Raw genomic sequence first — 23292 nt, forward strand, 5'->3', positions numbered from 1 at the left:
ATAATTTAGTTAATTCTTAGTAGAATCTTGATTCTCAGTTATCCTAACATACAGGGCTCCAGACACATACTAGCCTACTACAGAATTCATGGGCTTCCTACTTTTGTCCTTAATAATGGTTACCTATCCCTTTTCCAAGAAGCCTTCCCTGAGGCTGATCTAGCCTTTCAGGTGAGAATGGCAAGAGCCTTCTGCATCCAGGCTCAGCTCATCAAAATTGTTCCTGGGCTGGCTCTAACACTCTCCTGAAATGCTCACAAAAGGCCAGAAGTAGGACTATCTCCTTCTCTATGTTCCTCCTAGTTCAGTAACCACAGGTACCCCTCACCTGAGCCACACAGAAATCCCTTCTCCCCAAACCAGAGGTTGGACATGTGCTTACCACTCATCGCAGAGATCAGAAAGGCGCATACCCAAACCTTTCCTGCACTCTGTTCTTAGCAAGCAGCCCCACACAGCAGCTCCTTGCCAATGAGAATCAAGATACACAGACCTACCAACCGAGCAAGCGCAAAGGTGAAAAAACAGGGAATGTCAAGTCTGTAGGTGTTTTGAAGTGCTCTTACAGTCTGAAGTTCCCCACCACATAAAGAGCACAACCCATTCCTTTTCTGACCTGTTTTTTTAATCAGAGCCAAACATAGTAATTATAGTCTGCCTGATTACAAAAGAAATTACAAATCTGTCCTTAGGGCACAGTAGTGTCCCCATGTAGATGTTATCAGCCCCCAAATCTCATTTAATCTTGACAGATGTGTAGTACCGAGGAAACTCTATAAGTGAATTAATTTTATGAATACCTTCTCTGCAGTACTCCTATGCTCTTCCAAAAGACTGCTAATTCATACAGTATTTCTTAGGCAACCTATGTAACTTAATTCATCAGTAAAATAACTGAACATCTAGGATGACTTTGAACTTCTGCTAAGTCTCTGGCTTCTCTTTGATAACCTAACTGTCTCAGCTTTATCAGTTGATACCAAAGGCCTAGATTATAACATTTTCCAACTGTACCAACTTTTTTTCTTCAGGAACTTCTTACTACCTCATCCAAACAAAACACAAACCACTAAATTTATTTGGGGAAAACAAAGTCATCTTTCCATGGTCCCTTCAGTTCACTGGTTTTTAATATGTTAAATCAATCCTACTGACATAGGAGACTGTTCCCCAGCAGGAGCTGAGGAGGACACACATAGCGCTCTCTCTGTACTTGTCTCAGTATATATGGTACTCAGAAGGAACATGGATGAAGTGACAGACCTACTTCATCAGCTGTAACCTGGAAGAAACCTGTCAGCCTGAAGGGTGAGAGAACATTAACAAACAACTATGAAGGCATCGTCAGCAGGTCCCTGTTATCCCAAAACCAGAGCGGAGAGTTCCCGACACTGAACCTTCCCTCTGGCTGGGACTTCTCTCTTCAGGGAACCTCAAGTATCTTGGTGGTGTAGACTTGAAGACTCATTCAACAGCGTGGTCTTGTGCTCCTGCTGCAGATGAGTGAACAGCTTGAATCCCTTAGGTTCTGAGACACCTTTAAAAACATTTGTCCCAAGCAGAGTAGTACGACAGCCCTGATTCAGAGAAGGACTTCTTTTTCAGCATGTTACCTGACCTACAGTAGCCGCTGAAAAAATAGCTGACCACGCACCCAGCCAGAACAAAGCCTCCTGTGCAGCCACAGAAATGCCTCCTTCTAATTGCTTTCAAAACAGCAACTGAAAAAAAATCCCAGCCTGGCTCTGAGCGTCACAACACGGGAAGACAGTTCTCTACATGTCCTAACCTTTCCAATATTTGTTCTTGACCCCACCAGCACACATCGATTTATGAGAACTGAAAGTGCTTTTTATTACTGTCTTTGTTAATGTCTACTCACTACATGTCTGTGAAGAAAAATGAGTGGTAGATGAGTAAAAACATTGTTAGTTTTTCATCATCTGTTCCCTCCTGATTGCTCAAGTTTAGCAAGCAGAGCTTTTTGGCCTTGGCTCATAAAACTGTCAGTGCAATATTGCAAGAGAAGTTAAAATACATGTAAAACAAGAAGTTAAGAATTTACCTAACCTATTATCACGTGAAAAAAAAACCAGGAGAGGTTAGATTACAAATGCGTTTTTAACAAACTCTTAGAAAGACTACAGCATTATTTCTCTGGATCAGAAGTGAAAAAGTCCCCAAATTATTGATGGATATTTCATCCCAGATCACAGCAAGTAAAGCTCTTTCCAATTTGTATAAAATTTGCTCATAAAATATCACACACATCTCTGCTGATGATTCCAGCAATGACATTTTTTAACATACTCACTGTCTATAAAATCATCCCATTTCAACACCACTATAAGGAGGGCACTAATAAACACCAGAACATGTGCAAGACACATTCTGCTCAGGATGTCTGCAGTCACCAAGTGGTTAATGGTATGGGCAAACTAATGCCTTCTAGAGGCTCAATTCGTATTATTAACTAAAAAGGACTTAGCAGAAGATCGTCTGGTATGCTAGTCACTGCTTAGCAGTGACACTTTTGAGTAGAGCAACCGTTTTGAAGAACAGAGAAAAGGGGGTTTGTGTCTACTTACTTGAACCACTTACAGCTTTATGTAGCAAATGCTCGTTTTTATCATTCTTCCCTAGCAGAGCTCTATCCACCCCTGTCAGCTGCAGACCTGCTTTTGATTACAGGTGGAAAAGGTCTGCTGAACTCTTCTCCCTTCAGAGAGACCCTGTTCATGTGTTTGTATTTCCCTTTAGGCAACGTTTTATTTTCCTTTTTTTAACAAAGGAAAGCGATGTGGAAATGCAGCATGCCAAAACACCGAAAGACTCAAAACAGGCGCTGCCTTGCTGACCTGCCCTTAAACATCACCGGTGCACCAACTGATGCTTGCGCCATGAAGTGGAAAATGAAATCCGACTCCTGCCTCAGTTTCCAGACGGCAGAACTAACAGATGATTTACCAGTCTGGCTTGCTTCTATGTTAAATTCCTCTTTCCAGCTTCACTCAGCCACTTGTATTCAGTGATGGGAAAGCTACAGGAACTGAACAGGAAGAGCAGTTTCCGGTGTCAGCCTCAAGCTAACCGGTGCTCAGAGCACCTGCAATTTTTGTTCAACTGATCAGTTTTTTTCTGTAGGGAATGAACTCATCTCAACCTAAAGGCACACAGAGAATAACATTATAAAAGTAGAACTGAACAAGCAAGGAAAAAGAAACAGCTATGCAGCTATTATGGGTATCTGTTCTTAAAAGGTCTCAGTGAATTCTGCATAGGATGGCAGAAACTACATGATTTAACCAGGACACTCGGGACCAAATCTTGCAGCTCTTTCCTGTGACTTCAAAGGCCACGTATGTCTTTGCATAGTCTTGAAATGGAATTGCTTTGTAATATCCAAAAAGGTGACTTGAAAAGATCAGAAAGAAACATTTGAAATACCTTTGCCAACATGTTTAGCTCTTCCTTTGGGGGGAAAAAAAAAAGTATCTCGGAGAAAGCAAAGGAACTCAACAATTAAAAAGATTATTTATTTTTAATTGCAACTGGTTCTATTTATTCACTTCCAAAATTACCTAAGCAGCCTGCTGTTTACTAGCACTTACTTTTAGATGTTATTATTGGTAATTGCTGCGTTATGATTACAAAGCACTGGCATAAATCTCACTCAGCACCTCTTTGGGTTTCTGAGGGCAGAACATTCACATGCTCTTCTCTGACCCCATGTCCCTAATTATTCACCATGCATGCCTATGTGCAACTCATCACCAGCTGAACCAACCCAAACACCAGCTAAATTCAGCCGGTCTAGAGATTTTAGTATGCTTTATGCTAAACCATCGGTCTTCTCTCTTTTGAATTTACCTTCCTTCCTTGGTTATTTTAGAAGCCAATTAGAAAGTTTCTCTTGTTATATGCTATGGCCAGATGCACTACATCTGACGCAAACGCCAAGAGGAGCACAGTCCAAGTGGTACAGTATGAGTCGATTCCCACCCACAGCTACCATTCTCCGAAGGAGATAAGGAATACTGATTTCAGCAGCACACACTGCCTGAACAGCTAAACGCTTCCTCCTGAGCCTAGCGCGCACAGCTGGGATGCAGCTGTTGCTACCGCAGCAGTGCAGGCAGCAGCTACTGCCAGGGGAAAGACAGCAGCTCGCACAAGGGGCAACCCACCCAGAAGGTCCCACAGTCCAGACCTGGCCACCACCAACTGCCAAAGCTGGACCACCCCCGTTGGAAAGTATTTTGGGGAAGTGCACCTTCCTGGAGGGTTCAGCAAGAATTTGCTTCCCGAAAATCTAGCAAGAATTTGCTTCCCGAAAATCTAGCAAGAATGTATCTTAAGTGTTTTATGTATTATGCCAATGTTAACAGGGAGAACTACAAGGCCTGGGTCAAAGCCAGCTAATCCAAAGGCCTGTTCTTAAGTAAACAGTGGAAAACCACTCTACTCCAGAGCCTCGCACAGAAACCCGTACAGGAAATCTCTGGTTTACCCTTTCCTCTGAACCAATTGTGCCAAGCAAGGTTAAATGATCATCTTGTAGTAAGCATATATGCAAAATAGTAAGTCTTTGTTCGAAAATATCTGGAAGGCAGCTGGGAGCTGTGAAAACTCTGCAACTACATTAACCTAAGTTTGGAACGCATAATGACTTCAAGGAACCTTTGTTTCTTAATCAATCACTTGTGGTGAAAAGAGCCGGAATGGTAGTTTTGGAGACCGAAACTGCCTTCTTATTTGCAGGATGGATACAATACAAGCAGTACTAGGGTACACTGTTCCCACACATCTGTTTCTACTAACTTATTTCACTTTGGAGCCACCTTCAAATCTCAGAAGAATCACATCTCCTCGGGCCACCCTTTCTTCTTCCATCCACCTACAGAAGCTGTGCCCACACATCCTTTAATTTCAAAAGAGAAACCAACAGGTTGCTCACATCCCAGCATCATTTCTATAGGTATCTCACTACTGTGACTCCTGCTCTCCACAGTGAATGGGCTCACACCTTTGCAGAATTTAAAGCAGTTTCAGCTGGTATGATGCACAGGGTAAGAACCCACTTGTTTTCTTGCTTATGTGTTAAGAGAAGGTAGCATGCAGATAATCACAGTGGGGTTTCCAACCGCCCCAGTTCAGTCAGAACTTTCTCTCTAATGAAACTACCAAAAAAGGGCTAGCTGTGCTGGTAAATCCCGCAGCAGGTATTCATGCCCAGAGGATGATAAGCTAAAGTCATCAGCAAGCAACAAGTTTAGCCTCTACCATTCTGTACCAGACTTGAAAAAGTGATAGGACTGAGAGGGCTGGCACACGGCCATTCACTACTGCTACGTTTGGGGACCCAACTGCCCGGGAAGTAACAGCAAATCTGCTTTTGACCTTATAGTAAGGTGCATATACTCTTACACATTCAGGTAGTAGTAAGATTCGACATAGACTGCTGTGGGGTGTTTTGGGCTGAATTACTCAGGGACTCTTCTTGATCTCGTGCTGTCATATAAAAAATGTATTTCTCCCAATATGGCTTCATACAGGCAGGTGCCCCAAGCACCTTTTTAGCCCTGCTAACACGTGCATGGGACTTAATGACTATGCTTATGTAGGTGGGTTTAGATTATCAATTGCTTACAGTGGCTACCTTAAATACCTACGCAATTTTTTCCAGATGTTGCTTAAGGTCTATTTACCGTACATTAAGTTCTATTTATTGTACACGCTGGATTCTCTCTGTGGTTGTGTTAAGAAAGCAGACCCATGTATACATGCTCTCTATGTAGAGTACACAGTCCAAGGTTCTAGGAACCATTCCAGTTAAGGAGACATAATGATTAAAAAGCAAAATACAGCTCATTGCTATGAGCATCATAACCATGACACATAATAATAATTTCTTTAGTAGCATAAACCAGACGTTTTACGCCAGGAAATATTTATATGAATGTGCACTTTGAAGATACTCAAAGAATAAGATATGCTTGAGCACAGAATAGCCAACTTTTGAAGACTCAGATCACGGCCATTTCAAATATAATTTCAAATTATATTTGTGCCGCTGACACTATAAATAAAATTTAAAAAGTAGATACAGTACAGACAATAAATGAAGAATACCCATGCACTGACTTGGTAACATATCTCATCCCAAACACATCCCAAAGAGCGAGACAAGGCTTCCACTCCCGGGCACATTCTGTTCAGTTTTCTGTTCTATTATTCTCACTGCTAAAAAAGCCACAGCTGTTTTATATCAGGACACCCAGCATTCGTGAGCCACCCCGAGGCAAGGACACGGCGCAGAGCAGGGACTGCGAACTCATCCCAAGGTACATCACTCAGGCTGTCCTCTGCTGACTTATTGCGCTGTCCTCAGTTTCCCTTGGGGTAGAGCATAAGTGCCTTGTTCTCTTCATGGGTTTATGCTGGATGGCATATGAGCACTCCTTATCCTGAGGTGATTAGTTACTGAGGTGTTCTTTTTAAAGGAGTGAAGACAAGGCACAGCCCTGCCAAACAGCAAGCCAGTTCCTATGACAACTTTCCACTGCAGCCTGGCTGGAGACCATTAATCCACCTTCCCCAGGCCAAGCAGCTTTGACATGGTAACGTTACTTTGGGTCATCACAGACCTCTCTAGGATTTTCACCAGTGGCTGAGCAACAGCAGGTTGCCTGATACTGAACCACCCAGATCCCACAGCACTCCCTAATTTCAAATTCCTACAAAAGAATGGGTTCACTCAGTGCGACTGCATGACCTCACTTCTGTCTCTTTGCCCAAGATTTTCAGGGCAGAGCTGCAGCCAACCCTTATTCCTGCACCTCCTTGTGAGTCAATTTCTGTAGGATTCAAAGGTTGCAGATCAGCTCAGTTTGTCCTGGAGCACCGCAAACCTACTCTGCAGCCAGCCTGGGGCCATCCCCAGGTAACAGCTCATGCTACAAGCTAAGCATCCATCTATCAGTTTCTAACTGAAGCATTATTTTATTAAGCTGAACTGCAAATAACAGGTATGATGTGAGCAAATAAACCTACATGCTTTTTCAATAAGTATCAGTTAAACACTGTATTTTAATAGCTTGCTTCCCTTTTACTTTAGATGCAAAAATACTATACTTGGATATTTTTAGAGGAAATAAAACACTCCTTTCAATGTTTCCCCAAAGAGTACAATACTGCAGTGTTTACCAGTAAACACCACACTAAGGTTTCTGTTTTCTCAAAAACAAACATTCCCCTAGAAGTTAAAAAAGTCTAGGATAAATATTTCTAGTGATTTTAGGAAGGGTCTATTAAGTTTCAATTCAAGCTGTATTAGCAATCATGTATGGCAAGGAGTAGCAAATCAAGAGGGTGTGTGTGCTACTATTATTATTGTTATTAAAAATTGCCTACAAACTGGAAACTTGCCTGGGAAAATTTTAGCTTGCATCTGATTTTTGCTAGCGTATATCCTAGAAACAACATATAACACTAATGCTACCGATGCAAATATACTAACAGGCTGTTAATTTCAAACCTCAGCTGAAAACATTTCTCCCATTCTTACAATTTTTCTCCCCATTTATCTCTGTGATTGTACTTAATTCAATGGAGCATTTTAAATGTAATTCGGTGGTGCATTTTGCCATACAATTTGTTTGAATAACGCTATACAGAGTAAAAGTTGTATTGTACTATATAATGAAACTACGTCTATGCTTGAACAAACTCCAACTGCTGTTAATCAAACCAGCAAGTTCCTGAATGATCTTTTGGACTCTGGACTAATGGCAATAGATTATTTTAAATAGCAGTTCTACTCTAAAATATGTTTAGGCTGACATGGGCTGACAAGGACTGTGACAGACTTCCACAGCTAAGCTGATTGGTTCACAAGTAAAACACCAGGGGTTTTCCTCACTGCTAGAACTACAAATTCAGCACAGGATCAAAACGTAGTTTTGAGTTTTGTTTCTGGTTTTCAATAAAACCACAGAGCACCTGAAAGGACCTAAAAATGTTCATATTTTCGATTTACACACTAGTGACAAACAGATATATGGATCAATACAGTATATTTCAGATAGTAACAAAATGTTATTCTAAACTGACGCAGAGGATCATTTGGATGGGTAAGAGGGGGACGCTTCTAAGTGACTACTTAAAAAGCATTTTGCAACCTTTAAGGTTCAAATGGTAAATCTTCCAGAGCTAAAAAAAAATAATCTTTTAAAACATGAGTGATTATGCCTTGGGAGGAATGTTCTCAAGACCACGTCAGAGAGGATCCTTGGTATCCAGCTTGGCAGCCTTTAGAAACACTAGCAAGGGAATAAACTTGAGGGTTTCATAATCTCACTGGTTCCAGGAATTTTTAAAACTGCCTGTGCTACAAGAAACAGTACTGCCCTATTAAGTCATCTAGTCTATCAGAAACCAGTGCAGGTTTGTTTCCGCCATATATTTTGCAACATTTTTTTTGGCACAAAAGGAGGGATTAAAAAAAAAAAAAAAAAAGCAAAATGCAAGCAAAGCAGTTTTGCGTTGTCCTTATTTATTTATTTATTCGGTGCCTCGCTCCCGGCTTTAGGTTATCAGCTCAAGCCTGATGCGGCCGGATTGCCAAGAGCCACTCAAACGCAACAGAGCAGTGACAATGAACCCTCCTCGCCCTGATGCAAGGCTGTCCGGGAAGTGTTCTGCCCCGCGCCGGGACCGGGCTTTCTTTCCTCAGCGAAGAGGATCGCCTCCAACCACCTCCCCAGCCGGGCTGGCGGCTACCCCGGGGGGAAGCTGCGGGCTGGGAGGTGCCGCCGGGACCCCTCCACGTCCACGTGGGACGGAAGGCGGAACAGAACACACCGGGCGGGTGCTGGCCCCAAACCTCAGAAACGCCTTCCCGAGGGCTCCTTCTCCTCACGCCGCGCCTCGGGCGGACGGCGAAGAGGCGGGAGAGCGCTCCCCGCGCCGGGGCGGCAGGCAAACAGCCACCCTGCCCCGGGGAGAGGGGGGCAGCTCCGGGGCGCACCCCGCCGGCCACCGGGCCGGGGCAGCCTGCGGCTGGGAGGGAGCAGCTCGGGGCCCCGTGGCGACGGGAAAGGCTCGGGGGTTCACCCCGCCCCGGGGACGGGAGAGGGGGCCCGTACGGCACGGGCTGAGGGAAGCCGGCGGCCGCCCTGCTTGGGACGGGATGGGGAGGCAGCAGGGGCTCCCGGGGCACGGAGGCCGGGCAGGGGAAGGGGTGCGGCCGGGCCCCGGGGAAGCGGCGGAGCCGGCGGGGGCTGCCTCCGAGGGGATCCCCTCACCGGCAGGAGAAGGGGAAATGCTGCCGGCGGGCACCCGCGCTCCACTCCCTGCCCCTCCCCTCCCCTCCTCTCCTCAGCCCCGGCCGCGACGGCGGACAGACGCCCCCCACCCCCCTCCGCGGGGTGCGCGCCTGACGGGAGCGGGGAGGGGGCGCTCCCCGCCGCCGCCGCCCCCCCCCCCCCTCCCACCACACCACCACCCCCCAACGGTCGCCGGCACGCGCACGCGCACCCGCACGCGCGCACTGCCCCCGCGCGCCCGGGCCGCTCTCACCTCCTGCCGCGCTCGGAAGAACTACCCCGCACAACTGCCGCAGCGCCCAGGCGGCTGCATTGCGCAGGCGCGCTCCGCGCCCCGCCCCTCCCGGCGGCAGGGACCGGGGAGAGTGTGCGAGCCTGGCGCTCAGCCGCAGAGGAGCGGCGGCAGGGAGTGGCGGCAATGGGCCAACCCGAGGAACGGCCGCACGGCCTCCCCCCAACAGTCCCCCTCCACCCCCCCAGGGCCTGGCATCGCTCCGGCCAAAATCTCTGGGGCTGCACCCCCGGCTCTGCACCCCCTTGGCCCTGCACCCCCTCGGCCTGCCTGAGCCCCCACAGTTCTCTCAGTCGGCCTCAGTGTCGGCTGAAGGAGCCACAGCTTCTGTTAAAATAACGCGATTAATTATTGATTTGGGGGGGGGGGAGTGTGTCTGCAGCGCAGGCTGGGGCGAGGGAGGCCGGGGTGCGCCCCATCCGCTGTGGGAAGGGTGGCGAGGAGGTCCCGGGGAGCGGCTGCGGGTGGCTCGGGGGCTTGGGGGACACTGGCCACAGCGGCTGGAGGAGGGAGGTCCTGCCTCCCCGCCCCAAGCAAGGGTCCGCTGCCACCAGTGAGCACGGGCCTGCGTCCGTCACACCTGCGGGCATGGTGGTCCGGGCTGGAAAGGCTCAGGGAACGGTTGTGCAGAGCAAAAACTAACCCCTGGTCCATTCCCAGTTGTACCACCCCAGGCCGGCACCGCCACAAAATGTGGCAGACAAAAAAAAACTCCCCGGCAAAACAAGCCTCTCTTTTTCCGCCTGTTTTTCCTGACCCTGGTGGCCTGGAAAAGGCCACAGCCCCAGCAGGGTCCTGGGCACCTCGGGGTGGTCCCCGACAGCGACAAGGGTGACGGCAGCCACCCACCTGCCCCAGCTCATGCTGGGCCCATGGGGCTCTGCCAAACTGCTGGCACCCAGGTCCGGTCTCCCTTCCCGTGCCTCGGGTGGCAGCCAGAGGCCTGGAATGCCTCCCCTCCTCCAGCAGCGGCTTTTCCAGCCCCGCCATCACAGTGCTTCCTTTATCTCCCCAAGGATGCTCCCCCTCGGCTTTCCCTATCGCCCTCTCTGTGTGATAAGGCACTGCCACCACCCTCCGTGGCACAGGGACACGCTGCCGGGCAGGGTTTTGCTGACTCGGGCTCGCTTGGCCCATCGTGGCTCTCTGGGCTCTGCCAGACTTGCTCCACCGCTCTCTCCAAGGGGAAGCACCCAGCGGCACCAGCCTTTAACACGTGCTGTTAGTTCGGGCTAAAACAAAGCTGGTTTTCGGCACCGAGCCCATGGTGAGGCGGCGTTACCTGCCTGGGAAGCTCAGCCTGCACCTCCCAATGCCCTGGGACGTCTCATGGCACCTGCGCCAGGCATCCAATGAGGGGTTTCACTTGGAGATGCGTCCACCTGTATTTGGGAGCTCATTTCCACACATCCTCATGGCAAGGCCCATCCTGGAGTGCATGTCTGTCTGCCTGTCTGTGTGTCTGCGTGTCTTTCCAACACACGTCCCCAGGAGATGCACTGAGGCCAACAAGGTTGAGTAAAAGCGTGAAGGGAAATTAAACAGATGCAAATCCTTCAGCCTAGGAAAGAGACTGAGGTCTGCAAAATCCTGCACGGGGAGGTGGGTGGGAAGGAACTGGGTCCCAGCTCTTCCACTGTGTCCCACAAGCCAGGGGCATGGAATGAAATTAGCTGGCAGCGACTCTGAAGTGCAAACAAAGGTGACTTTTTTTCATACAGCACATTATCAAACTGTGGATTACAGCGCATGGTGGTATCCAGGACATGAACTTGCACTGATTAGATAAGGGCCAGCAAACACAGGGATGTGGCTGCTGCCTGGGGAGCCCCAGAGCTGCAAACAGCCACAACCAGAGAAGTTATACCAGGGAAGCATAAATCTGCCTTTGTCAGAAGCAAACTTCTGAGTTAGAATGGCCTAGTATGGCCATTTTCCTATTTTTATTAGTGTTTTTGTGTGTGTGTGCAATTCAGCAAATACATCCTTATTTCTTACATATGTGTTTATCACTTACATATGTTTTCTCCCTGATTTTGTTACCCTTACGTACAGAGCTCTCCCTCCCGCAGGGGGTCAGACCCGCCTGTGTTATGGGACATCTGGCAGCAGCCTCCTGGGATACACTTGGATCTGCCTTTTTCCCACCGCCAGGAAGCATTTCCCTCTCATGTGGCTGCTGCGGTGAAGCTGGGTGGTGAAACACCTACCCAGAGCATTAGTTTAATGGACTGTGCTGGAAACCAGCGGGAAGGTGTGCATCCCATCGCTCTGTGTGCACAGTGCAGAGGACGGGTTTTTCCTCTGAATCACAAGCCCAGGCAGATTGCAGCTCAGGAGATAAATTGTTTAACGAGCCCCATCAGCAGACAGCTGCTGTGCGGAGAGGATTGTGGCGTTTTAAGGAGTCCTCATGCTGTTTCACATGCAAGACTTGGTTTTTTTAAGCAACCAGGAAGTATGGAGTAGCCTTGGGCAATTTAATCCCTAATACAACACACCGGGTTTCAGTAGTGTACAATTCTTAGTCATGGGACTGTTTCTCTTTGGTTTTCTGTCTGTTTCCTAGCCTTATAAAGTTCCCCCTGATGCCAGATGCGTGTGTCCCAACAGAGATCCGTGTGTTACTCAGGTGTCAAGGTTTCCTGAAGCCAAACACAGCCCAGGCACTGCCCTGGTTTCAGTTTGTGCCCACTTCCAGCTTGCCATCTCATTTCAGGTCTGACACGCTGGTGTTCAGCTTGTCTCCAGTCTCCAGCCAACTGAATAGAATGGAACGGAACGGAACGGAATGGAATGGAATTTGGGGGATTTGGGTCTGGGTCTTTCAAGGACTTCCTTCCAGTCTGCTGGGACATGGCTCCTTCTCCAGGATGTGGCCACACTGCAGCTCTCCCTTGCACTAGGAGGCCTGTACAGCTCCCAGGTTTGTTGGCCAAGTCAGCCCCCGAGAGCTGGGTCAGGGGATCAAGGGACTCACAAGGGAATTGCATTTGGGTGCCAACCACCTGGGATGGGTGTCCTGCTGCAGCTGCGTGGAACACAGGAGTACCCCCAGAACTGGCAGCTCATGCTGAGGTGGAATCCAAGGTCTCGGCCACCTTTTACTCCTCTGTAAGAAGCAGCTTGTTCTGCAGGACAGCAGCACTTACTGTTGTTTATTTATCATTTATTGACTCCAACTCCTTGTGCTCATTCAGCTACAAGGTCCCAGCAGTTATGATCCTTCCCTCTGTGTAGAAAGACTCCAGAACACCTCGACCCATTGGGAGGCAAAGGGTCTTTACCATGAATGTCAGCAGTGCCTGCAGAGACCCTTGCATTTTTTCTGCTGGAGGAGACCATGACACTCCTAATTCCGCTGTTAGACTACATAGGTATGGCAGTGCTAGAACAGCACAAGTGAGGAGGCCAGGATAAGCTGCGCTCTACTTTTCCAAGACAAAAGAGAACCACAGAAGCCTCTATCATCAGTAATAAGCATCAGAGCAAAGTCATCAAAACAATGCCATACACATAACTAAGCAGAGCTGGAAACTTCTCAGTTATCTGATCAGTTACTCCCAGTAGCAGAAACCTGACTTAGGATATTGTAATGCAAAGCAAAAAATGTCAAGGAAGTGGTAAAATGCACTTGTGTGTGAGGACTATGTGAAAGACCTGAAAAAAAAAACAGACCGAGGAGAGGATTTCTGCATTAGCAGTGTGAGCCAGGTAGCCCGGGCCAGACGTTGCGCTGAGGGCCAGGATGGCCAGCAGCCCCCAGCTGGTGGTGAGGCTGTCTGCCCGGCCTGCTCTGCCACCAAAACCTAAGCTACTTGGATGATCCAAGTGTTGTAGCCTCACTGTCACTGACCTAAAATGGGCTTCAGAAAAACAGTCCTGCCAGGAAAACTACCTGTGAGCAGATCTGAGTCCTAGAAAATCAAGGCACAAGCCAGGTCTCTCACCCAAGTGTCTGCATAGCTCCTGTCTCTTTCCTTTTCTCCACTTGTCTTTCCTTTGTCTCCACTGACCGACACTCCCCATTCCTCCTATGCCCTATGGGACAGATATATGGGGCTAAGGCGGGGTGTCTACATGTGTGTGTTGATCCTATCGCCAATCCCTGGCTGCAGACCTAGAACCAGCGGGCTGCCGCAGCAGGGCAGTGCTCCACCTTGGGCTGGGCTCACCTCACTCCCAAGTGAAAGGGATGTTTTCCCTGTGGGGTTTCTGCCCCAGGCAATGCCCTTCTAAGCACGGCTCCAGGGACAGGGACGGGGGCTCCTGTGCACTCCAGCCAGGGTTGCTTCCATGCTTGCAGGGCCTCCTCCGTAGCCACTGTTATGATTAACTTCTGATCTCAAGGAGATGTGAATCCCAGCACCATCTCTCCCCATTTGGCTGGTCCCTTTGAAACAGCAACAGCTCTTTTGGAAGTCACCGCTCTCTCCAGTGCCAGCCCTGGCTTGCTTGTCCTTCCCGCTCATCTGCTGAACCTCCCTCATGCTGTCCCCTGGTCACCTGTGAGGAGAAACAGGGACAAGTGGAGTAGAGGAACTGGGCATCAGTGCAGATCTCAGTGGCGCAGAGATGTACAGCAGGAGACAGGATCGGGTTGCACATTTCACTGCATTCCTCACACCTGGATCACAGTTAGTTTAAGCTGTTTTTCCATCTCACAGCTACATTTTGTGCTGCTGCTCCCAGAGATCAGACACTTCCCACTGGTCTCTTGGCAGGTCCTGCCCTGGGCTGCCGTGTTCCCGGGCAGGGTGCTTGGCCTGGAGGTGGGGGGTGTGCATCCCCCTTCCCATCAGCTCTGCACCCCTGGGTACTCCCAGCAAACCCCTGCCAGGAGGAAGACCCAGCCCGCTTGCGTGGACAGGAGAGAAACTGAAGCGGCTCTTGCAGTTCCTGGCAAAGCACCCAAAGGCAAAATCCTCCCCCGACTGTCCCCTGCAGCACGGCTGGACCAGCGATGAGTCTCTGTCCTGGGCACCCCCTCCTCCAGGCACGTCCCCCCCACTGCCCCCTCCCTGCACTCCAGCTGCCTGCTGCCCCATCCTGTGGAGACCCCACGCTGCCGTAGGCACCCCAGTTCCCACTGGAGGAGAGGGGCTGGGAGCAATCCCCGGGGATACCTTCACCCCAGGCACAGGCACACTGAACAGGTTCCCCCGAGCACAGCACGCTGGGGACACCCCAGCAGGGACGATACGTGTACGTGCGCGTCTGCCTGCCTTTTTGGCCCGTTTCTGCCTGCCTCCATCTGTGTTTCTGCCTCTCCTTGCCTGTGCATCTGCGCGTGCATCTGCGTGTCTCTCTGCACGTCTGCTTGTCCCTTTGTCTGTCTGGCTCTCAGCGTGTGCATGCGTGCGCCTTACTGTGAATGCGCGTGTCGCTTTTCGCGTGCCCGTGCGTCCGTCTGTCTCTTCGGTGCGTGCGGGTGACCTTGTCCGTCTGCCCGCGTACGTCTGTGTCCTCCTCCTGCGTCCGCCTGCCTGTGTCCGTCCATCCCTACACACATACGTCCATCTGTCCCGCACCGTGCCCCGCCCGCCGCCACGGCCCTTCAGCACCGCGGCGCACGGACAGCTCCCGCCGCCCCTTACCGCGGCGGCCCCGGGGACGCTCCGCGCACCGCCCCGCGCACCGCCGCGCGCACCGCCCCGCGCACCGCACCGCGCACCGCACGGCGCCCCCTCCCCGCCGGAGCGCCCCGCCCCGCGCCCCGCGCCGCACCGCGCCGCGCCCCGCCCCGCCGTACATAAGCGCCGCCGCCGCCGCCGCCGCCGGTCCTGCTCGGCCGCCATGAGCTACGGCGCGGAGCCGGCGGCGCTGGCCGCCTCCTACCGCCACCTCTTCGCGGAGGCCCCGCGGCGGCCCGAGGGGGCGGCGGGCCGGCGGGCGCGCCCGGGCGCGGAGCCGCGCCCGGGGCGGGAGCGCAGCGCCGAGCCGCGGCGGGCGCGGGCCAGCGAGAAGGAGCAGCTGCAGGGCCTGAACGAGCGCTTCGCCGGCTACATCGAGCGGGTGCGGGCGCTGGAGGAGCGGAACCGGGCGCTGGCGGCCGAGCTGGCGGCGCTGCGGGAGCGCTCGGCCGAGCCGCGCCGGCTGGGCCAGCTGCTGGGCGGGGAGCTGCGCGCCCTGCGCGCCCGCCTGGAGGAGGCGCACGGGGAGCGGGCGCAGGCGGCGCTGGAGCGGGCGCGCCTGGCCGAGGAGACGCAGCGGCTGCGGGCGCGCTGCGAGGAGGAGGCGCGGGGCCGCGCCGAGGCGGAGCAGGCCCTGCGCTCCCGGCAGCAGGCGGCCGAGGGGGCCGCCCGCGCCCGCGCCGACCTGGAGCGGCGGGCGGCGGCGCTGCGGGAGGAGCTGGCGGCGCTGCGCAGCGCCCACGCCGAGCAGCTGGCCCAGCTGGGCGCCGCGCTCCGCGCCGCCGCGCCGGCCCCGGCCCCGGCCCCCGGCCCGGCGGGGCGGCCCGACCTGGCGGCGGCGCTGCGGGAGCTGCGCGCCCAGTACGAGGCGCTGGCGGCCCGCAACCTGCAGGCGGCCGAGGACTGGTACCGCGCCCGCTGCGCCCGCCTCCACGAGCGGGCGGCCCGCAGCCAGGAGGCCGTGCGGGCCAGCCGCCGGGAGGCCGGCGAGTGCCGCCGCCAGCTGCAGGCCCGCCTCGCCGAGATGGAGAGCCTGCGCGGCGCCCACCAGTCCCTGGAGAGGCAGCTGCAGGAGCTGGAGGAGCGGCACAGCGCCGAGGCCGCCGGCCTGCAGGTGAGCCGGGCGGCGCCGGGAGCCGTCCCCGGGAGCCGTCCCCGGGAGCCGTCCCCGGGAACCGTCCCCTCCCCGCGCTGGCGGTGCCCCTGCGGCAGCCAGCATCCTCCTCCCGTGCGGTCTCGCCCCAGCACTCGGCACCTCCGTCCCTCCCGCTCGCCCAGCACCGCACGGCACCGGGCCTCTTCATCCCACGCAATCCCCCCGGCGCTGTGCGGCACCCAGCGCCTCCCCGCCACGCAGCACCGGCACCCCCGACCCAGCGCTCCCCCCTCCCCTGGTCCTGGGCAGCCCCGAGCATCTCTACTGCACGCAGAATCCCGCAGCGCAGCTCCATCCTCTGCAGCAGCCCCTCCCGCAGTTCTGGGCAGCGCTGGACACCTCGGCCCAATGCGGGGGGTGTGTGTGTGTGTGTCCCGCACCGTGCAGCACCCGGCGCCCACTCTACCCCGTGCTGTGCTGCACTGCGTGCAACACCCCCGCGCCAGCCCTATACAGCACCAACCCCCTCTTGCCTTGTGCAGCGCCCACCCACGCAGGGGCAGTGTCCCCCGCAGCACTGCGCAGCACCAGGCATCCCTTGCAGCCTTCCTCCCGCCCTGGCTTAGGGCCTCTCTGCCCTGCACAACAGATCCTGCTTCACCAGGGCATCGCCTGCCGCCTTCGCCCTTTATCCATAGGCAGGACTCCAGAGGGCAGGTTTCGGGGGGGACGGTCAGGGCCACGACGCTCCCTCCAGTACCCCCTTTCTGCAGGGGATGTCCCTGCATGCGGCAGTACTGTGTGGGGCATCGCCCCGTCCCTGCCCTGTCCCTTAAGGGTCAGCTCCAAAATTGACCACACGTTCCCCGTCGTTGTGGGTAATTCCTCGAAGCCGTCTGCCCAGGCTTGGCCCCTCGCCCTGTGGCCTGGCTCTTGGCACCTGCACTGCAGAAATCGGAGCTCTGCAAACGTTAAGGCTGAATCTGCAGCCAGATCCCAGCATCTCTTATGTCTGTGGAAAGATTCACGTGGGGCAGACACTGAGCGCTCCATATCTCTTATGCCATTACTGCAGTATTACCGCATTTTCTTGCTACAGGGCTATGTGCATGATTTATAATAAAATAAATCCTGAGATTGTTCTATTACAAGGCTATTAAATGATCTGTGGTTTCTAAATCAGGCTCTTTCCTTCTAAATAGTGAAACAACTGCCTTACGTCATACCTGAAGGATGTTGTTATTTCACACCCAAGTAATGCCTTGTCATTTTCAAGGCCGAATTTTGCAAGGCTCTCTACAATTCATGACTGCAGCTCCAAGCTGCTTGCAATCTTCCTGAATAGTTGAGGTGGTCTTCAACAAATATTGTGGAAATAGGCAATATACAATATTTCCTGTAGTGGATGAAAGGATTACACACAGTAATCTTCTTAAATAGTCTTCATGCCATGTAAAAGGAGGGATTCCAGGAACAGCCTATCAAATGGGGGAAAAAAAAATGCAACTGGATTAAACAGCACCATAATTGAAATTGCTTAAGTGACAGCACAGCAGCATTTTCCTACATGACCCTCAGGATCTGCTTTAACTGTGGTAATACTTAGGAGTCTTTTCAGCAATATGCATGTGTAGCAAGTAAGTAATTTCCCTGTCTGCAACCAGTGGAAAAGGATGGAAGTCTGTCTTAAAAGAGAATATTCCTTTTGTTTGAGCTTTTAAAATGTTCCTATAGACTGCTAAAGCAGGGGCATATCTTTGTATTCATCGGCTATCCAGTCAAATCCAAACCAATATGCAAGAGCTTTCTGTTAGGGAACAGGTTTGCAGTGATGTGGGGAGGGGGTTTCATTCAACCAGCTGGTGGAGATGGGGTGTGGAAGAGAGGTACAGACAGGGTAATAACAAGGGTAACTCATTTTTAAAGAGCATTTTGTTCATGCAGACTGCAGGCGGAGGGAAGGGGGCTGAAGGCACGGAGAGTCAGAGCAGCAAGAGTGAGGCTGTCCCAGGGTAGGGTCACCCCGAATCTCTCCCTCCTGTCATGGCTCGGTGCAGCAGCAGTCTGGCTGCATCAGAGCAGAGATTTTAATCTGTACTGCAGTGGTATCCATGCACGTCCTGGGGCTTTTCAGTTGGTGCCCCAATGGTCTCCTTGAACCCTCTCCCATTGCCCAGTTCCACCTCGGAGGCACAGCTCCATGCAGCTCTCTCGCTGTGGGGGGTGGTCAGGGCAGCACAGGACAAGGCAGAGACCCCAAGGATAGCCCATAAATGTCCCACAGCATGGGACGTGTTCAGCTAACTTGGCTGTGAGATGCCCTGTGCTGCATTCAGGATGGGCTGGCGCTGCTTCTCCCAGGGGCTCAGAGTGGGCTCGCTGTGTTAGGCTCAGCGCAGCTCCCTGCTCCTTGGGCAGCTCCATGTCTCGTGGCTGTCTCTGCACTGTGCATAAGGAAGGTTATGCAGGACATGAAGGAGGGGACAAGATGGAATGAGAGGACAGGGACAAGATGGGGATGGTGTGGCAGGACAAAGCTCGTTCCCTGGAACAAAGGAGCTGGAAGTGATTGCAAAGGCCCAGCTGTGGGAGGGGTGTGTGGGAGAGCAGATGTTGGCAGTGGTCATTGGTGGGCTTTGCAGGCAGGGCTGCACTGTCACTTAAATGCAAACTGCTTACTCATTCTTGCTCCAAATCACACTCCAGTGGCATAGTGGGGCAGCTGGCAGCAGGAAACCATCTGATTGGGAAGATCCCTATAGAAGTGGGCTGCTGGATGCATGTGTGAGAAAACCAGGCTACTTGTTTTCTGACAAAAAAAAAAAAAAAGAAAAAAAGATTAGTCCCCTTTGTTAGCAGAAAATCTGGCCTTGGACTCTTCCACATTGCAGGTAGAACTGGATGTAGCAGCCATGGCAGGGCAAAGCTGATGGGAAGGATGCTAGAAGGACATTGTTGTCCATCTGAGCACCCTGCCTCTTACAGGGCAGGCCCCTGACTCTGTAACTGCCCCAGATCCCTGTGTCACCCTGGGGCCCTGAGGCATTTTCTGGGGAAGGTGTCAGACTTCCCCTCCTGGCGCCAGCTCTTCCCTCCTACCCTGGCAACGCGACCTCTCCTTCCACCACCCGGACCTGTGTCCCAGTGCAGACTGCAGCCCTTCTCAAAGCACCTGCTCCAGCCATGGGCTGCTGCAGTGCTGGGTGCTCTTGCTTGTCCCGCTAAGCCACTGCCCCTGCTTTGATAATATTTAAGCCCAAAACTTCTTGTCCCTCCCCAGCAGCTCTTCCCTTCCCTCCATAGCATCCTGCCTCGTCCCCCACAGGACTGGGGGCTCCACCACTGTGCACCCTCCCCATCTCACAGACCCTGCTGCAGATGGGAAACTATATAAATCTGTCAAGGTTTAAAACCCACCACCATGCACACTCACAAGTAATGGCTGGTGCACTGCCTCCTGCTTCATCCCTGTTAACATGAGATTTCTTGGTTCCAAGCTCCTGGTGGGATGTGTCATCATGGACCAACTGCCCATTGCTGCTTCCCTGTCTCCGTGATGGGCAGAGCAGAAAAGCGGTGGGAGAGGTCCCTGCTCTGAAACACGGCCCTGAGCACCCTTGCCTTTGCAGGACACCATCGGGCAGCTGGAGGACGACCTGCGAAACACCAAAACCGAGATGGCTCGGCACTTGAGGGAGTACCAAGACCTGCTTAATGTCAAGATGGCCCTTGATATTGAGATAGCTGCCTACAGGTAAGGCTGCTCTGACCCTGCTCTGCCTGGCCACTTCCCAAGCCCAATCTCCTGACCCCACCAGGCTGGGATGTTTTAAGGGCCTGGAAAATATCGGTGCACACTCAAGGAGCAACACCATCACGTTGCTCATCTTTCCTGCCTGGACCTGCCGTGCTTCTGCCTGGGGAGCAGCCATGGCTCCCTGTCATGCCTCAATCTAGCAGCCATGAATGACCCCAGCCATCCCAGAAGCAGTGTTTTCTAATGGGGACTGTTGGGGTTGGAAACTTGTCTCTCTTGCAAAGTCAAAGTAGATGCAAAAGGCAGAGTCCCTCTGGTCCAGGGTTTTATTTTCCTGGCGTTTCTGGAGGGAGCTGGTCTCATGTACCCCATATTGCAAATGGTCCAAAAATGATTGACCAAAGTATATGATTTTGAATCAGTCTCATCGTGCAGTGGGACCTAAGCCAGTGTTCACCACAGGCTGGGGTGATGGGACTGGAGTACTCAGACTTTCTTGCAGGTCACAGCACACCTTCAAGCTTTGCAGATATTTCACATGAGATGTCCTCAGACTAACTTCAGACTAACCTCTTCCCTTGTGATGTGCTTGCAGGAAGCTTCTGGAGGGAGAGGAGAACCTCTTCAACTTGGGAAGTGTCGGCGTTTCAGCACTCAATCCCCTCCCCAACCCTACTTACTCCTTCCAGCCAAGGGGCTTTAGTTCCTCTACTCTGTCCTTCAAGGAGGAGGAACAAGGAGAGGTTATTAAAGTGACCTCTAAAATATCATGCAGCAGGGCTGAGATGATTGAGGGGACCATAACCTCTGCCAAGAAAAGAGGGAGATTAAACCTGCATGAAGGAATTGTTGCGAATGCAAAAATGTAACTGTCAGGACCCCCTCCATTTTGCATTTGGGAGGGAACAGTCTCCACTCGGCCTTTAAATTGCCCTTCCAGGCACAAAGCCACGCTGGGCTCACGGGAAGCCCCCCTTAGAAACACGTAACTCCCCGGGAACACTGACCCGGGGCCGGCTTCCTTGCGGGTCCTGCCACACAGAGGCCGAGCTTGGCACATTGCTCCCTTTTAAATGGGGAAGAGGCACGGGCAGGTAGCTAGATGCATGTTGGTCATTGTTGTGGTGGCACCGTGGACTCATAGCACCCACCATCCCTCCCTCCCTCCTCCCGTAGTGGGTGAGGGGGAGCTGGCTGGGCCAGCTGTGCAGCTGGCTCTCCAGGGAGGGGGGGCAAGGGAAACAACATGTTTACTATAAATAGTTTCAAGGCTACACACCTTCATCTACTATCCAAATCCACATATAGCTAAACTCTTCCCTGCTCCTCAAGCCGTAGCCATCCACTTTTAATCCCAGAAGCACAGAAATAGCCATACTGGACTGTAACCACACCTGACATCTGGTCTATGAGAAACTTAGGTTTTAAACTATAAGGAACGTTTTTGGGTTGTTTTTTTTTTTTTTTTGTCCTGACAACTCTGTCTGGTTTTCGGCAGTGTTAGTCCAGCCAGGCATGTGGGGTTTGCTAGCAGCAGGCGCAGGGCAAGGAACCAGTGCATCAGAGGTGAAGGCACCACCACACCGCCAGGCGCAGTGCCTTCTCTGGTGTCGCTGGCTCCGAAATGTCAGGGTCTGCAGGGCCCCTTGTTTGGCTGCACAGTCGTCACATGAAAACCCTGCGCTCACATTAGCATCGTGCCCCAGCCAGCACTGGGAAGCTGCAGGACTCCCAAACACCAGCCTGCAAAGCATCCTCGTCTCCGCTCTAACTGTTCCAACATGTGCCAAATTTGATATAGGATTTACAACCATAGGTTTCCTTCAATGCCTTAAAATTGCCAGCGATCGCTTTTGCAAGAGCCGGAGACTCTGTGTGTGTGTGTGTTGCGTGTCAGTGCACTGGCAAGGTTATCATCACAAGACCTTACTGCCCTCGCAGTAGTGCCAGAGTAGTTCCTGGAACCAGCAAATCGTTTGCTTGCACTCTTTCCTCTTCTATTGTAAGGCACAAGTTAATAATTAAAAAGAAAGAAGTAGTTATGTGGATCAAAACCGAGCTGTTTTGTCGTCTTTGCTGCTGCTTCACCTTGGGAGCACACCTCAGTGTCTGGCCCATACCCAGTTCGGTTCCCAGCAGTCCCTCTGGTCCCCTGCAAAGAGCTTGGTGTTGGGATGTGGCCACCCAAGTTTGCTGCTGGAGCTGCAAGGCAAGGCTGGTCCCACCGATGGCAGTGGGGCATCCCTGGGTCTCACCCCCAGGTGCCTGTTGCGGTGGCCCTGTTTTGTAGAAGAGTTCGTAGCCGGCTGGCCGAGGGAACAAGGTCTCCCATGGCCAAACGCACCCTCGTTTGCCCTAAAAATGGACTCGGAGGCTTTGATTTGCATCACCCCCCTGGCAGTTTGGTCCCAAGATACCTGCCATTTTTCCTCCACCCTGCCTGCATGCTCAGGGGTTAAAAATAGCCTCTTTGTTTGCCTTCACAAGTGAAGATAAAGTGATTTACACAATAGCAGATGGAAGAAGTGAGAGTCCACCCACCTCCCAAGTAGACCCAGCAGTCAAAGGTGCCCGCAGAGCTGGCATGACTAGCACTGGCTTATATTCAGAAGATCCCCATGCTCTGCCTCAGATGTGCCTGTAGAGGGGCACATGGGAGGGCAGCGGGGCACAGAAAGAGCACGGGCAGTCTTCCCGCTGCGTGGCCCTGCCAGCAGCACACTGTCCTATCACTTTCCCGTTCCTGCCTTGTCATGCCACGTCACGGTGATCTGCACCAGAGCCCTAGAGACACGGTGTGACAGTCAGTCTTCTCCACTAGCACTGCAGGCCAGGAGCAGTGCGGCCGCTTCCCTTGACCCTGCCACACTGATAACCTCGGGGACGATGCCCTGACGAGGCCACTCACCGCGGGGTGACGCAGCCCCAGGGAGGGCAGCCTTGCGGGCAGGCGAAGCGAGGTGCACCTTTTGGAGGCAGGGGAGGAGGTTCAGGGCATGGCTGGGGCAGCACATCCCACCAACAGTCCCCAGCAAAACAGTGCAGAGCAACCTGGGGTGCTCAGGCAGAGCACTGGGGGGGGGGCAGTACCTGCAGAATTCAAGTCCAGGACCAACCAACCTCCAAATATCTCCTGGCTCAGCTGTCAGTTAGGAAATGCAGACACACAGCATTTCTCCCAAATCATA

The 23292-nt window shown here is 52.6% G+C and overlaps 2 protein-coding genes across 2 annotated transcripts in view; one reads left to right on the plus strand and one right to left on the minus strand.

The window, feature by feature from the left end:
- NT5C2 (5'-nucleotidase, cytosolic II) overlaps positions 1-9626 on the minus strand; it is a 63836-nt gene extending 54210 nt beyond the window's left edge. The window contains exon 1 of the mRNA XM_049810641.1: positions 9580-9626. The gene's annotated coding sequence lies outside the window, so the exon portion shown is untranslated. The remainder of the gene's footprint in view (positions 1-9579) is intronic.
- Positions 9627-15376: 5750 nt separating this feature from the next.
- On the plus strand, positions 15377-22148 carry INA (internexin neuronal intermediate filament protein alpha). The gene is made up of 3 exons (XM_049810654.1): positions 15377-16365; positions 19977-20101; positions 20700-22148. The coding sequence occupies exons 1-3, from the start codon at positions 15415-15417 to the stop codon at positions 20971-20973; spliced, it is 1350 nt and encodes a 449-aa protein (XP_049666611.1). The 5' UTR covers positions 15377-15414; the 3' UTR covers positions 20974-22148.
- Positions 22149-23292: the final 1144 nt, after the last annotated feature.

This window comes from Accipiter gentilis, chromosome 9 (genome assembly GCF_929443795.1).
Source record: "Accipiter gentilis chromosome 9, bAccGen1.1, whole genome shotgun sequence".
Classification (NCBI taxonomy): domain Eukaryota; kingdom Metazoa; phylum Chordata; class Aves; order Accipitriformes; family Accipitridae; genus Astur; species Astur gentilis.

Excerpts from the sequence above, each read along its gene's own strand:
- INA (XM_049810654.1), top strand. The coding sequence starts at position 15,415 with ATGAGCTACGGCGCGGAGCCGGCGGCGCTGGCCGCCTCCTACCGCCAC. Across the intron at positions 16,366-19,976 it reads CCGAGGCCGCCGGCCTGCAG|GACACCATCGGGCAGCTGGA; the intron begins GTGAGCCGGGCG and ends TTGCCTTTGCAG. Across the intron at positions 20,102-20,699 it reads ATTGAGATAGCTGCCTACAG|GAAGCTTCTGGAGGGAGAGG; the intron begins GTAAGGCTGCTC and ends ATGTGCTTGCAG.